Genomic DNA, 16,064 nt, shown 5'->3' on the forward strand with positions numbered 1-16,064 from the left:
CTATCATACAAGGTTGGAAGAGAAAAGGCTGAGGTTGGAAGAGAAAGTTATCAGTTGCTTTCCTCACTTTTCACTTTTTCTGCAAAATCCACCTTTGGTCTGGCCTGGGTTGTAAACTCCAGGAGGGCTGAATCAAGTGTGTTCTGCGTAACCTCACACCTGCTCAGCGAGAGTGGTGTGGACACACGCTCAAATTTGTTTTAGGAGTTTAAAATAACCGCCCGAACAGGGACTTGAACCCTGGACACTCAGATTAAAAGTCTGATGCTCTACCGACTGAGCTACCCGGGCTCGGGAAGGAATCGCGGCTCCTAGTCTATCCACAGAAAATAGACCACGTGGCCCTATTCTTTTCCTATTCGATTAAAATCCTGAGTCTTTATGTTGATTACGTGAGTGGTGAAACTGCAAAATCCAGGTCGGGAAGGCGTTTGGCGAAGGAATCTTTTCTGATCCCATTACAGAAAGACTATAAAGAAAATAGACCGTGCTTCCACGCCAGCAGCGCCCCCGCCCCTCGCGTCCTAAAGGGAACATCCCAGGAGGAATTCTCCAGATTTAGGACGTCTGGATTTCTAAATCCAATCTTGGTCTGTGAAGAGTCCCGGAGGGTCTTGCGGGTGGAATCTTATGAGTAATTGATTAGGTCTCCAATCTTTATTAGTCAGAACACATCCAGGACCAAGACCCGGTCCTGGTCCTCAGTGGGGCGGGAAGGCACGCAAAACAGAAGTCAAGCGCTTTGATGGTGGGAAGCAGGTCAACGCCAGAAGTAAGCGTCCTGCCAAGTATTCAAGCAGGAGGTGATGCCCAGATGAGCTACCAATGGTGACTGGGGCCCTGAAGGCTCGGGAAGAGAATTTTGAGCAGAGGGAACAACAAAAGGAAAAGGACCTTCGCCAGGGAATCTGAACATTTTCCTTGAAGCTCCCATTGAAAGGTTTGGATCCGGCTGGAGTTTATATTTTTAGGAAGTCCCATTACCCTGGCAGCTGTGTCCTGAATATAACTAATGTGGACACACAAAAAACAAAAAGTTTCCTGCCATTTCAGTAAACAACCCATGTTGCCTACCATTCCACTAAACAACGAATGTTGCAGCCATCAAGCCACCAGCCACTGCACCTTCCCTGTTGGTGCGCCCAGAGGGGAATTCAGGATGCAGAAAAACAGGATACTGGCCCTAGAGAGTTAAGATGCATGTCAAAGGAATAATTTCAATGAACCCAGACCCTTGCGTCTTCCCAAACTTAGAAAAGCACTAAAATAATTAACTTGAGATGTCTGTTTTGTGTGTGTGTGTGCGTGTGTGTGTGTGTGTTTGGCAGTAATCATTTGATGTTCAACTACATGGTTTTTTTCCCAGCAAAAAATCCTATATATCCTGGCCCCTCCCTTACCTTCCTGGAACAGTTCCTCAGAGCTGAGAGGCCGATTCCCTGGCTAGTCTTCAGTAAGGTCCCTGAATAAAACGAAACTCTCAAGTTTTAGGTTGTGTATTTTTTCAGTTGTCACTAATAGGCGCATTTTTTCATTACTCCTGTTTCTTCATTGCCATGTTATTCATTGAGGCTCTGGATAAGATCCCTTGAAGGGGAAGGGAAAGGAATCCTATGGGGTAGAGCCTCATAGCCATTTTAGCTGCCCTCGGATTTCAGAGACACTCTGAACTCTGTTGGGGAAGGATGACGTCTGCAGTCTTTTATGGAGAAATATATCCGTGTAACCGAGCAGGACCCTAGGCGGCCTTCCTGAAACAGAGACCCCGAACTCCACCTAGTGTGCTCCACCTGTCTCTTGTTTGTAGAAAAGCTTTAGTCTACCAGGCCTCCCAAGAGTCAGAAAAAGCTAGCTCAAGAGGTAAGGATTGGAAGAATGTGAACCTATAGTAACAAAAGCTAGCAGTTGGGCGAGGAGAACTGGTAACAATGTAAACAGATCAGCCATATAGGAGTCACAGAATCTTTAGTTCTTCCCTGAAGGACATAGACAACAGTGTCTGATGCACATTCCTGAGTTGTTTTGCAGATACTAAAACCACCACCAGAGGGAAAAAGCTAACTGCATGATGACCAGACCGTAGCCTCGACACAAGCTGCTCCATCTTGGGCAGTACTGAATCTATGACATGCATACTTCCAGAAATTCGCCTCAAGGAAGTGGAACCAAACAGACCCTGGAGTTGAAGATTAACTGTGCTTAAAACGTGGTGATTCCGACCAGACCACCGCATGGATCATTTTGAGATGATTATCGGAGCCGTCTGTGCTGTTCTGCACATAGCCCGCACACCCCTGAAACTTCCTGGTTTTTCCCTATAAAACCCTTTTCCCTCTAACTGGCAACTTGGAGATGGTTTTGGGGACACTAGTTTGCTATCTTCCCAGATTGCCGGCTTCCTGAATAAAGCACCAACCCTTGTGTCTCTTGAACACTGACTTTTGAGTGAGATCAGCTGAAACTGAGCTCGGTTCCGGCTCCGGTTGGTAACCTCAGGAACTATGAACAAAGTTTAAAAAGTAATCCACTAGGGAAAGATAGTCACGTTATGTTAAACAAAAATGACAGAAGGTGCTAAATAAACCATACGTATGATATAATATTTGTGGAAAAGTCAAACGATGTGTATATGAATATATATCCTTTAATTATATATATAATTGTATATTTGTTGCTTGCATATACATAAGAGATTTTTTGTGTGTGTGTGTGGTACGCGGGCCTCTCACTGTTGTGGCCTCTCCCGTTGCGGAGCACAGGCTCCGGACGCGCAGGCTCAGCGGCCATGGCCCACGGGCCCAGCCGCTCCGCGGCACGCGGGATCTTCGCGGACCGGGGCACGAACCTGCGTCCCCTGCATCGGCAGGACTCCCAACCACTGCGCCACCAGGGAAGCCCCATAAGAGATGTTTAAGGGTAGAAAACAATCTGATAAAAATGACCACCTTTTGAGGAACGGCAATGAAGTGTGTGAGAAGAGTCTCTCACTGTTTCCTTTACGTACATCTGTATTATTGCATTAAAAAAGCATGTATTGTTTTCAATAATAAAATAAATGAAGAAGAAAAAAATTGTCAGTTAGATTATTCCATCCTTCTGAGATCACGTAGGCAGCCCTTTAGATCAAAGCATCCCTGATCCTGTGTTTTCTACAGATCCCAGCAAAGGAAGGTGAAAAGCAAATTTCCTTCCCAGTAGAGGCTCCCTCCATGCTTCAGGGTTTTGGAGGGGAGTATCTGGTGTTGGGGAGGAAGGACTTTTTCCCTCTATCCTTCTTAGTTCTGGCTGGTCTAAGAATTAAATTGACAAGACAGATTAACAGAAGAAAATTAAACAAAAGTTTAATAATATGTGTACATGGAAGGGACCCAGGAAAATTAAGTAACTTGCCGAAATGTCTGAAAACCTCACCTTAAATATTATCTTCAGCTAAAGCCAAAAGAGGATGTTGGGGATAGTGATTTGGAACCTCAAAGGGGAAGAAGGAATTGGCATGAATATGGAAAAGCAAATGTTTGGTAAACACGGTTTGCTGGGCCGTGCAGAGACCATGGGACACAGAGAGGAATGTTAACACTTTTAGACTTTTCTAGGTTTCTCCCTGCCTACCCACCTGGTTCGTGCTATAGTAATCTATGGTGATAACTCCTTTCCTGGAACAGATCCTTCATCTACATTCTTTAGGCAGTTAGGGAGAAGGTCCAAAGTCAAACTTTCTTCCTGAGTCTTTTGGGCCTTGATTGTTTTCAGCTCTAAACAATCCGCATGCCAGAGAGACATTTTGGGGTGGTAAATTTTGCTCCCCTACACTGGTATTGAAAAATCACCAGTGAATTAGGTGCGCTTTTCACAAATAAAGATGTAGATCCCTAAGAATCATATGACGTGCCTGGATTTAGCCAAGAAAAGTAAAAAGAGCCTCCCCCCTGGGGGAAAAAAAAAAAAAATTGCCTGTAAGATGAAGCCAATCCTCTGGGGGAGTTAGTGAGCCTTTGGTCGAACCTCAGCTTCCTACAACAGTTCTGTACTCAGCTTTGAATGTAACGCAGGAGAGCGTGAAGATTTGTTTCCTGTTCCCCTAAGGCAGACTAGATTGACAGGCATTGAACCCTGAGAACAAAAGTCTCAAACTGTGTATAATCAAGTGTTAATGGTGTGGAACCGGGCTGCTTAGCGTAGAGACAGTTAACTGGAGCTGTGTGTAATTTCATTTAACAAACTATCCTGTCTTTTTTTCCTACGCACCACCCCTTCATCCCTCCGTCCGCCATCTTGAAATGCCCCCTCTTCCCACTTTCTAAGTTCTTTGGTTTGGGAAGTTCCCTCTGATCCTTAAAGACAGGGATCAGAACTTGCCGCAGAGATCTCTGCTTGATCCTCTCCAGAGGGGGTTGGGTCCAAGGACTCTGAGACTTTCCGTATTGCTGCTCCCACCACAACCTTCCTTCAACACCTGTTTAATGGTCTGTCTTTCCTCCTAGAATGTCTCTGCTGTGAGGACAGGACTTCTCTGTGCATCTCCACTGTTATCCAAGCAAGCTCTCAAAAACTGCTGAATGAATGAATGGACAGTTGACTGAGGGCCAGGGGTCAGGGAAGGCTTTTCGTGGAGGAGGAGGGGGTAGAACTGGTCCTTGGAAGTTTTTGTTTGGTAGAGAGGGGGGAGAACATTCCTGTCAAGGTGAATGATTTCCATAATCAAATGGAATAAGTTTGTCCTGAAAAAGTTCTATGCCACTCTATCGTGCCACCCCACTTAAGTCTTTGTAAGAGCTTATCGCCATCTGAAATCCTCCTGTTTATGAACCACCTCTTCCCTCTGTCCCTCTGTCCTGTAAGTGCTTCTGGACAAAAACCTTGTCGGTTAAGGACCTTCTATTTTTTTTTTTTTCTTTTCTTAATGTGATTTTCTGTTTGGTTTACTTTCTTTTCTTTCAAATCTTTGCATTCCCACAACCTCAGCGTTTAGAACGGTATTTGGCACATAGCATGATCTTAGATAATCTCTATTTCAAGAAGAAACGTTTTTACTGCGCAATGTACCCCTCGCCCCCTCCCCTACAAAGTAGTATAGTTTCACGCAGACGTTTACTTTTCACTTTCCAAACCGTCGGTTCTGAAGCTATTGCTACATTTTCTACGTCTGCTATAATCTTTCAGATTAAGTCCTCAGGAATTCGGAAAAAATGACGTATGTCATGTTCAGAAAACCAGACTCTCTTGTACCAGAAGTGGGGTTCGAACCCACGAGGATATAAATCCATTGGATCTTAAGTCCAACGCCTTAACCACTCGGCCATTCTGGTATCCGCCGAAATCATCTTTAATTTTACATAACCTGACTAATACTGAGCTACGAAAAGTTGCACAATTTAAAAATTTTATGCCTTAAAAAAAAAAAAATTTATGCCTTATGTAAAAGAACAATACGGGGATTGGGGGGAATGGGAAACTCGGTAACTTTCATCACATCCTGTGATTTCCTTATGTCCAGTCACCAGAAACTGGAGCCACACGAAAGCGATGAAGACTCAAGTAGCAGGATTCCCAACACATTCACGTCTGAGGACACCACAGGGTACTGGAATGGGCTCCTTTTCAAAGTGGGCGAGTCTCCTCGGAAATCGTAGGTAATGTGTCTTCCTCCTAGAGCTTTCCTTATTAAAACAAAAGCGACTCTGGTGGGACTCGAACCCACAACCTTTGAATGCCTTCATCTAATCTAGAAGTCCAATGCGCTATCCATTGCGCCACAGAGCCCGACGAGTCAAAAATCCTCCGCGTTGCTTACATCAAGGCAGGAGCGGCGTCTGTCTGGGGGACGGTCGCCGGCACGTCGGGTCACGCTTTCTTTCTCGGACAAACTGGGAAGCCCGCGTCGCCAAGGAGAAGCGTGGATGGGCATTGCGCTTGAAAGTCTGAAATGTTTGAAAGTTTCTTCTCGCGAGCGATCGCCAGGCATCAACTCTCAACTTCATTACACATCGGGAGGAAAGTCTTTGTGTGAATAAAATGTCTTTATTGTATCCTGGCGCCAAAATGCAGCGGGAGGTTCCATAGTGTAGCGGTTATCACGTCTGCTTTACACGCAGAAGGTCCTGGGTTCGAGCCCCAGTGGAACCACAGCATGGATTTAACCTTTTTCAGGGATATTTTAACGTTTCTTTTTGCCAGCCGGAACTTGAGTTTTACTCCAGGAAGTGGGAGACGCTGCCGTTTCCAACCGGGCTCCGCGCTGCGCCCCGAAGCGCAGGCTAGGCTCCAGAGGTGCCCGCGCACATCGGCCACCAAGGCTGCCCCCTCGTGGCGCCACTAGGGAGGTGCAAGCGGCCCCGCCCTGCTCAGGTCATCGCGCGTCTCTGCGCCTGCGCGCTCCCGACTACCCCCGCGCAGTTCCACCTCCAGGTGCCTGGGTAGGAGTCCGGATCCCGCTCCTTCTAAACCCTGCTTTGCCATCTTTCAGTGTTGCTGCCACCACTCAGTTAGGGGTTATCCCGAAGGTCACCTCTCTCCTTTGTTGATTACTTCCAAGTCCACTGACCTCGTACCTCTATTTAAATTAAAAAACTTTTTGAAAAATTATATGCTCATGGTGGAGAATTCAAACAGCCCCACGTGTTTTACGGTGCTGTTTCCCTCTGGCAAAGGATTTCCCTTTGACTAAACTCTAGCTGGGCTCCTCTGAGCCCTCCTCTCAACTAGGCGGCCTATAAGACTTGAAAAAACAGCACTGCTATAGTTTTTAGCAGCTCAAGGCTGCATCCCTAAAGTGACTCTAGTTTCAGTGAAAGTGTCAGCCTGAGAAAACTGAATGCTGCCGCCGCCCCAGCCCCATTTACTGTTTGTTCCAGCCAACAGCTGAATCTGGGGGCCCGGATCAGCAGTATAACTGTACTTTTTCTTTATAAATCACTTATGATTAGTGTACAAAGGTAGCGTTGCCAGAGGTACTGCTCCACCCCAACAATATTCTAGAAATCCTTCTATTTCCTTCTTAAGCCTTCACTCATCTTTTCACTTCCGGTGTTTGGATATATCCTAATTCTTTAGTCTGTGCTTTTTGATGAGCGACTAAATTGTATTCAGTCTTACAGACGATACCGTAGTGGAATTCCTTGGTCATTGGTTTTGGGGTGGATCACTATGTAGAACAATAATAGCGGAAATCTTGAATAGTCATTATTATCTAACCCATTTTACAAAGGACTAAGAGGAAGCACAGAGAAGTTACGTAATGGCCCAAGGTCACACACTGGCCCTAGACAATTAAGGTGCAGATCAAAGGAACGATTTCAGTAAGCCCAGACTCTTGCATTTTCTCATACATAGAAAGGTGCTAAATTCATTAATTGAGATGTCTATTTCTTTAATCACCAGTACTCTTTTGATGTTTGACTATGTTTTTTTGTTTTTGTTTTGTTTTTTTGCAAAAACTCCAATATATCATGGCTCTCTCTTACCTCTTCAGAACAGTCCCTCAGAGCTATCTGAGAGGCTGTATCTCAGGCTTAAGTCCTCTGAATAAAACATAATTCTCCACTTTTAGGTTGTGTTTTTTTCTTTTCTTTTTTTTCATTCGACATAGGTTTTGAGGCTTCGTCTTTGGAAATAAAAATCTCAGTTAAATTCTTAAACGTCTGCCAAAGGGAGAATCATGGAAAAGGAATAGGTCCCTCTAGTGGTGAGAAGACATTATGAAACATTTTGCTCTGTAGACACTGCTCCTAAATTTAAGAGGTTCTTTGAAATACAGCTTCCCAACATCTCCCAAGGTGGGAGATGTTGAACATTTAGCCAAAACGCAAATACCCTGTGTTAGAATCCATATGTTAAAAGATTGTTGTCAAGCAACGCGTTCTCATTACATGGAAGGAGAAGGAACACATTTTCATGGGAAATAGATTTTAATGTATACTGCTTCTCTCCAAAGTACTGTGGTCTTTTAGGAACCCAGTAATCAAATAATTGTCTCTTAAAAGTAAGTGTGTGTGTGTTTGTGCGTGTGTTTGTGTGTGTATGTATCCTGGGATAGTCTCAAAGTAAAAAGTGTGTATACATGTGTGTGTGTATTTTTTTTTTTCCTGGAACTAGTCTCTTATGAATCCTCAATTCACTATTTGCCTCTAGAAAGTAAAGATTAAGTGCTAAAAGAGGTATATGAGGGCTTACCTGGTGGCGCAGTGGTTGAGAGTCCGCCTGACGCTGGAGGGGATACAGGTTCGTGCCCCGGTCAGGGAAGAATCCACATGCCGTGGAGCGGCTGGGCAGCGGAGCCTGTGCTCCGCAACGGCAGAGGCCACAACAGTGAGATACCCGCGTACCGCTAAAAAAAAAAAAAAAGAAGAAGAAAAACCGTATGTGGAAGGGAAGTTTTTTGGTTTTGTTTTTTTGTTTTTTGGTAATAAAAAATGATTCACAAGGAAGAAAGTAGCTGCTACTGTTGATAAAGGAACATACCAGTTATGGTAGAATATGATTCTGTATTCTTTGGTTCCAAGGGAAGCTTGAATTGTTTTTGACGTTTTTGTTACATGGGTAATTAGGTACAAAATTCAAGGCTGAAGTCAAAAGTGTGGTGAATGATTTTAATTCTAGGTAGGAAGTAACAACCACCCCAAAGAAGCAAATGTAGATTTTTAAAAGATCTTCCAACTTTAGTAAAGCATCCATGAGTCCAGGATCAGACACGAGCAAATGTGAATTTCGTCAATAGCATCTGTCTTGTGTTGCCCCTGCCACTTTGCTGAAGTGTTCCACCCTTCTGTACCTGGGTCTCTGGGCTACCTTTACACCCCGGACTTGGACTTACCTCCCTCACATGCACCCACTGCAGCTTTCCTGTCCTACATCTCTTCCACTCTGGGATGACACCTGGTGCCTTTGGCTGTGCCAGTAGACCACCTCAAATTAATCCCTAGTGAGATAATACTGAGAATGGTTTTAGAGATTTGACTTCCAGTGGACCTTGAGCCTCATTATGTGCTCATTGTAATATATTAGCATCTAAATGACATGCCCACAGGCACCGTGACAGTTCTGAGGCCAACCAGGAAAGGCCAAAAAGTGGGCGGTGGCCCAATTCCTGGAAGTCCCCGCCCCTTCCCCAAACAGTTAGAAAAACCCTCCCACTCATTAGCCTTTAAAATTACCCAGCCAAGGAACTGCCTGGTGGTCCAGTGATTAGGATTCCATGCTTCTACTGCAGGGGGCATGGGTTTGATCCCTGGTCAGGGAACTAAGATCCTGCATGCCAAGGCCAAAAGAAAAAAACGTTACCCAGCCCATAAAAACTAGCGACCCCATATTTGGGTCTTCTCGCCTTCTGAGATGGCCCACACTCTGTCTATGGAGTGTATATTTCTCTAAGTAAATCCACTTCTTACCTATCACTTTGCCTCTCACTGAATTCTTTCTGCGCTGAGACACAAAGAACCTGAACTTCCGCAGGTCCTGAAGCCAGGTGTGTGATCTCAATTAAAAGATAGTGGGTTCGCGTCTGGAGCCTGTGCTCCGCAACGGGAGAGGCCACAGCAGTGGGAAGCCCGCGTACCGCAAAAAAAAAAAAAAAAAAAAAAAAAAAGATAGTGGGTTCAAGACCCAATCTGAGTTTTGGCAGGGTTCAAGTGCTGGCGTGAGTTGTGTGCTTTCAGTGGCGTTGTATCTAGCTTGAACCCCATGAACTGTGTCTAATTTATGAAATATCCCGCGAACAGGAATTTCAGGGCAACACCAAGGCAGCAGCAGTAGGCAGTGATAGAGCTGGTTGGGAGGGGCTGGATTTTGGAGCAAGTTCCCCTTGTTTGTGTTTCCCTCCTGAATCCCTCTGTGCAAATGGCTCTTTACTTCCCTTAACATCTGTCCATCAGACATGGCTGGGAGATTAGACTGGGATATAACGGGCCAATCAGTACTTCCAGTCCAAATTTTAGTTGACTACAGTTTTCATCTATTTACTCGACAAAAATAATAGGTTGCCAGGAGACCCACTGGAATTTATTTATTTATCGTTTCTATTCTCTTAATGCGGAGGCTCTAAAGAAAATGCTAGAAAGAGGAACGAGGAAGAATTTAGAATGGGCTGATTTGTAATATTCTAGACAATCAGTCCCTGAATAATGGAAAGTCAGTTTGTTCTTAAGCCTTTGCTTCTTGTGAACCTGTGACTCAGGCATATTCTAGCGAAGCAGACAGGATAGGGTTCCTTTCTCCCTTGAGGGCTGGCCCAGAATAAATGGCAGGAAAATGATGTTGAAATTCTTAGAGGTACAGAAGCCTTATCATATATACTCCTCGGTCAGGTAATGACAACAAAATGTCTTTCATGACATTACAATAGAGGATAAATTTTTATAGACGAGCTTGATGCCCTCAAATCCTGCCTGAAGCAACAGGAGTAGTCAGACGTGCATTTAGCTGATGGTCAGAGATCTCAGATCTAGCCTTGCCTGAGCCATTTATTAGCTATGAAAACTTTGAAAACATATGAAAGTTATCTCAGCTTCTATAAGGGAAACCCAAAGGTTTCCTTAGAAAAACAGAACTCATATCCTCCACGGTGGGCAATGGAAAATTTCCACAAAGGGAGCGGTGGCTGGATTTTATAGCCTGGACTCCTGGTCCCTGGAGATCGTTTTACTAATTACTGCTCGGGCTGCACACATGGTACAGCCACAACTCAAGAACTGAGGGGTAATCTTCTCTCAGACTTCATTTCCTCACCTGTAAAGTGAGGTGTTTGAGTGATATAAGCTTTAGAGTCCCTTTCAGAGCTGACAAGTTACAGATCTGAGACTCTACGTTGCTGACAACCACGCCATGAGACGATTATTTCGCACCATCCTTATTAGAGGATTCTGCTGTAGGGCAAAGGGAAGACTCTGGTCTCACGATGGTCTGTTGATCGGGGTCTTCTATTGTGTTGTGAGAAAATACTTTGCAATTCTGACTCTTCCAATCTGGACTTCATGGATCTATTTCTTTTTTTTAAAATAAATTTATTTATTTTTGGCTGCATTGGGCCTTCGTTGGTGTGCATGGGCTTTCTCTAGTTATGGAGAGTGTGGTCTCCTCTTCGTTGTGGTGTGTGGGCTTCTCATTGCGGTGGCTTCTCTTGTTGTGGAGCACGGGCTCTAGGCGTATGGGCTTCAGTAGTTGTGGCCCGTGGTGGGCTTAGTTGCTCTGGGGCATGTGGGATCTTCCCGGACCAGGGTTCAAACCTGTGTCCCCTGCATTGGCAGGTGGATTCTATTTTTTTCTTTTTTTAAATAGTGATCTTGGGGTTTTCTTATTTATTTATTTTTGGCTGTGTTGGGTCTTCGTTTCTGTGCGAAGGCTTTCTCTAGTTGTGGCAAGCAGGGACCACTCTTCATCACGGCGTGCGTGCCTCTCACTATCGCGGCCTCTCTTGTTGTGGAGCGCAGGCTCCAGACGCACAGACTCAGCCCCGCGGTATGTGGGATCTTCCCAGACCAGGTCTCGAACCCGTGTCCCCTGCATTAGCAGGCAGATTCTCAACGACTGCGCCACCAGGGAAGCCCGGCAGGGGTATCGTTAACCACCAGGGAAAGTCCCCTATGGCATCTATTTCTTCTCGTAAGGCCCAAATCTCCTCTTCAGTCTTTTCATGGCTGACTTCATCTCCTGGTTCCTCAGGGTGTAGATCATGGGGTTCAGGACAGGAATGATGACAGTGAAGGTAATGGAGACAGCTCTGTCCATGGGGAGGGCAATGAAGGGCCGGGCGTAGACGTAGATGCAGGGCACAAAGTGCAAGGTCACGGTGATGTGCGCTGTGCAAGTGGAGTTGGCTTTTCTCCTGCCCTCCCCAGTGTGAGACCTCAGCATTGTCAAGATGACCGTGTAGGACACAAGGAGGAAGATGAACCACAGGGTAGAGATCAAGCCATTATTGGAAATCATTAAGACCTCAAGGGCAAAGGTGTCGGTGCAGGCGAGTTTGAGGACCTGGGGAACATCGCAGTAGAAACCATCCACAACATTAGGTCCACAGAAGGGGAGTGGGAGTAAGAGGGAAATCTGCACGATGGAGTGGACGAAGCCCCCACCCAGGAGGCCACAATGAGGGCAGTGCATTGCCCCCTACTCATGACAGTCACATAACGCAGGGGCTTGGAGATGGCCATGTAGCGGTCAAAGGCCATCACAGAGAGAGAGAAAACATCTGCCCCACCGAGGAGGTGGAAGAAAAACATCTGTGTGGTGCAACCATTGAAGGAGATGGTCTTTCTCGTTGTAAGAAGGTCTACTAGGACCTTCGGAACAGTGATGGAGGAGAAGCAGATGTCCAAGACAGAGAGATTGCAGAGCAGGAAGTACATGGGGGTGTGAAGGCGAGACTCACAGGTCACGGTGACAATGACGAGGAGGTTTCCCATCACGGTAGCTGTGTACACCAAGGATAACAGAAGAAATAAGACCAGGCTCAGCTCTTGGGCTGGGTCAGTCCTTGAAAAATAAATTCTTTCACCCTGGTGTAATTTCCCTGCTCCATCGGGTCATGTATCTTCTTCAATTACCTGGAGAGAAAACAGAAAATAGAATATAGAAAATGTATCATTAAAAACAAAAGGAGTGGGAGTTATATGACCAGGCTGCCTTGGGGGTTATTTTTATGATTATTTTTCTTTTGGGCAGGGATGCCTACAATTCTATCTCTAGTAGATGGCATTTTCTGAGTTCTCTCAGAGCAAACCAGAGAGTGGGTTTCCAACGGGTGTAATTAATTGAAGCTCCTAAATCAGTACGTTATTAAATTCTTATTAAAAATTTTACAGGCTCATCATTTTATAGATTCTATATGCCTCTTAAAAAGTCACTGAATGCTCTGAGAAGTGAAGAGACTAGTTTTGCTTTTGTTTTCATGCACACTCATGTATCTCATTGTTAGGAAGTGGGAAACACACGCAGGGGAAAAATATAAAACACAGCCTGTGGCTCTAATGGAAGCTTGTAGTTTCTTTTCTCATCTTCTTCCACAGGAGACCATCTGCTTGGCGTAGTCTGGCCAGATTTTCATACCGGTGATCAGCTCTAAATTAAGGCCAAATAAACCAGTTTACGGTTTACTGTCTCCCTAGGATAAATAGCTTTGCAGCAGCTAAGACAATTTAATTGAGTAAATCACTGTTTCTTTCTTCTTCTTTCTTTTTTTTTTTCTCCAGTCTCCCTTCTTTTGGTGTCTTGTTTTCCTCTGATTTCCATGGCCCAAGATTGGGACTTGGCAACTGATAGCTATAGTCCCTGCTCTCCATAATGCTCTTGGCAAGGACTTCACCCTCCAGGACACTGGACAAATGGTTTTCCTTTCTGAGGCTCCCTTCCTTTCATCACTTACATTTGTACGTCACTCCTCGCCGCCTCAATATTTGTAAAGGTTTTAGTTTTGCACAAAGAGCAAAGATGTTAGTATCAGCAGAACTGGATTTGTGTGTGTGTGTGTTTTAAATTTTTATTGAAGTATAGTTGATTTACAATGTTGTGTTAATTTCTGCTGTACAGTAAAGTGACCCAGTTAAACATGTATATATATATATGTGCTTTTTCATATTCTTTTCCTTTATGGTTTATCACAGGATATTGAATATAGTTCCCTGTGGTATACAGTGGGACCTTTTTGTTTACATTCTATATATAATAGTCTGCATCTGCTAATCCCACACTCCCACTCCATCCCCCCTCCCCAAAGCCCCAGCAGCCACAAGTCTCCTCTCTATGCAGCAGACCTGAATTTGATAGACTCTGTCACTTAATTGGTAGGTAGCTCTGAGCCTCAGTTTATCATCAGTAAAAATGCGTATAATCATGTTTGTTTTACAGGATTGTGAAGCTTAAAGAAACTTGTTTAATTCACTTAAACTGAGGTCGGCACAGACCACATTTCCGCTACGTATAGCACAGTTAACATTTTGCAGAGCCAATCTTTTATACACATTATTTCAGAAATGCTGACAAAAATACACTTTTTAATTCTTTTCTTATAAAATATGATTCTTTGAGATAATTGCAACTATTATCAAATCTAGCATTTCAGAAGCAGGTACGTTTCATACAATGGGATATTATTCAGTGATAAAAGGAAATGAGCTCTCAAGCCAAGAAAAGACATAGAGGAAACTTTAGTTGCATTACTAAGTGAGAGAAGTGGATCTGAAAATGTCCATACTGTATGATCCCAACTATATGACGTTCTGGAAAAGATAAAATTATGATGAAAAGATTAACGGTTACCGGGGGCTGGGTGTGGAGGTGGGGAGGGATGAATAGGTGAGACACAGGGGATTTTTAGAGCATTGAAACTATTCTATATGATACTCTGATTGTGGATACATAACATTATGCATTTACTAAAACCCATAGAATGTACAACGCTAAGAGAGAGACCTCATGCAAACTATGGACTGCAGTTAATAGTAATGTATCAATATTGGTTCCTCAATTGTTACCTAATGTAGCACACTAATGCAAGATGAATTAATAATAAATGCATTACTAATAAGGGAAACTGGGGTGGCAGTGGGGAGAGGGGGCACTCTGTACGTTCTAATTTTTATGTAAACCTAAAACTGCTCTAAGTAGTAAAATCTGTTACTCTAAAAACAAACAAACAAAAGTATACCAAAGGATAAAATAATTTAGAACATTTCTAGTTTGCAAAGGAGCACAATTGTTTTGTTTTGTTTTGCGGTACGCAGGCCTCTCACTGTTGTGGCCTCTCCCATTGCGGAGCACAGGCTCCAGACGCGCAGGCTCAGTGGCCATGGCTCACGGGCCCAGCCGCTCCGCGGTATGTGGGATAATTCCCGGACCGGGGCACGAACCCGTGTCCCCTGCATCGGCAGGCGGACTCTCAACCACTGCGCCACCAGGGAAGCCCAGGAGCACAATTTTAAAAAAACTTTTATTACCAAGCTTCATTTCCTATAACTCCTACTCGATGCTTTTCCCCTGTTTTAAAGAAAACATTTAGAATAATTTCCAGTTCGGGTGTTGACAGGCATCCGGCTATTGTGATTTTGCCGACTGCTTAAAACAAAACTGTCTTTTGTAGCTTTTTTTTTTTTTTAATCGGCTTTGTTGCGGTGTAGCTTCCATACAATGAACTGCAGACATTTAGAGGTACAATTTGATGAGATTTGACATACATGTACACCCATGAAGCCATCACCACAATTAGGATAAGGAACATCTCCATCACCCCAAAGTTTCCTTGTGCCCCTGAGAACTGCAGGATCTCGGCACCTAATGACTCTGTCCAAACCTGCACCAAGAGGTGACCAGACTGTAGCATGGCCTCTGGCGGCACAAGGCTGTGTCCTTAGGATGACCCCAAACCCCCATTAAAATGCCTTCCTGGGAAAGCACAAAGCTGCCAGGTGAATTTACTGTTTGTTCCAGCCAACATCTGAGATAGGCCGCTGACCTCCTTTACTTAGAGCATTTATGGGAAAGGCCTTGTAATTGCGAATATGTATACCTTGTGACTAACAAGTGTCTCTCTCAAGGACTGAGAGCCTTTCCTCTAAATATGATCAACAGGAAGGAAGGGGCCTCTGTCTCCCAGTCTCCGTGGGGGGATTACTTCCAGCTCCCAGACACAACCAGCCTAGTCACACTGACACTGACTAACTCTTTGTAATTTTTCACTTTTCTGGCTCTACTGAGCCCCAGCTTGTCCCCCTCACTCTCCCTTTAAAGCACCCAATCGTTTTGGGCAAATAGGCTTGGAGCTTAGCCTTTTCACTATTGTTTTCACTAACACTGGGCTGTGTTCACCTTTGACACTTCTTTGTACCACTTCCCTCTGTATTCTGTCTGTATTGAAGCCAACCTCTCATCCTGCTGTTCATGACTCAGCTCTCCGGATCCCACTGTACTTTATTTTTCGTTTTCTCATCAGAACAGAACTTCTGTTACAAACTTTCCTCCTATTCCCTTTCCTTTGAAGCCCAAGCAACACAAAGCTAATTTTCTTAGCTCACTCCCAGTGATCTATGAATCCATCAATAACTCCCAGAAGATTTCATCCTTTTCAAATATTTTTAGTT

The 16,064-nt window shown here is 44.4% G+C and overlaps 1 protein-coding gene and 4 non-coding genes across 5 annotated transcripts; 1 reads left to right on the plus strand and 4 right to left on the minus strand.

Annotated features, from left to right (window-relative positions):
• Positions 1-218: 218 nt before the first annotated feature.
• Positions 219-291, minus strand: TRNAK-UUU (transfer RNA lysine (anticodon UUU)). The gene has a single exon. It is a non-coding gene; the product is annotated as a tRNA-Lys (tRNA).
• A 4,932-nt stretch (positions 292-5,223) lies between these two features.
• Positions 5,224-5,306, minus strand: TRNAL-UAA (transfer RNA leucine (anticodon UAA)). Its single transcript has one exon. It is a non-coding gene; the product is annotated as a tRNA-Leu (tRNA).
• Positions 5,307-5,673: 367 nt separating this feature from the next.
• On the minus strand, positions 5,674-5,760 carry TRNAR-UCU (transfer RNA arginine (anticodon UCU)). Its single transcript is given in 2 exon segments — positions 5,674-5,709; positions 5,724-5,760. It is a non-coding gene; the product is annotated as a tRNA-Arg (tRNA).
• A 290-nt stretch (positions 5,761-6,050) lies between these two features.
• Positions 6,051-6,123, plus strand: TRNAV-UAC (transfer RNA valine (anticodon UAC)). Its single transcript has one exon. It is a non-coding gene; the product is annotated as a tRNA-Val (tRNA).
• A 5,457-nt stretch (positions 6,124-11,580) lies between these two features.
• On the minus strand, positions 11,581-12,511 carry LOC112402359 (olfactory receptor 4D11-like). The gene is given in 3 exon segments (XM_024749221.1): positions 11,581-12,065; positions 12,068-12,454; positions 12,457-12,511. Coding segments are annotated over 3 exon segments (927 nt in total).
• Between the last annotated feature and the right edge of the window lie 3,553 nt (positions 12,512-16,064).

This window comes from Neophocaena asiaeorientalis, unplaced genomic scaffold, assembly GCF_003031525.2.
Source record: "Neophocaena asiaeorientalis asiaeorientalis breed wild unplaced genomic scaffold, Neophocaena_asiaeorientalis_V1.1 scaffold43, whole genome shotgun sequence".
In the NCBI taxonomy this organism is placed as follows: domain Eukaryota; kingdom Metazoa; phylum Chordata; class Mammalia; order Artiodactyla; family Phocoenidae; genus Neophocaena; species Neophocaena asiaeorientalis.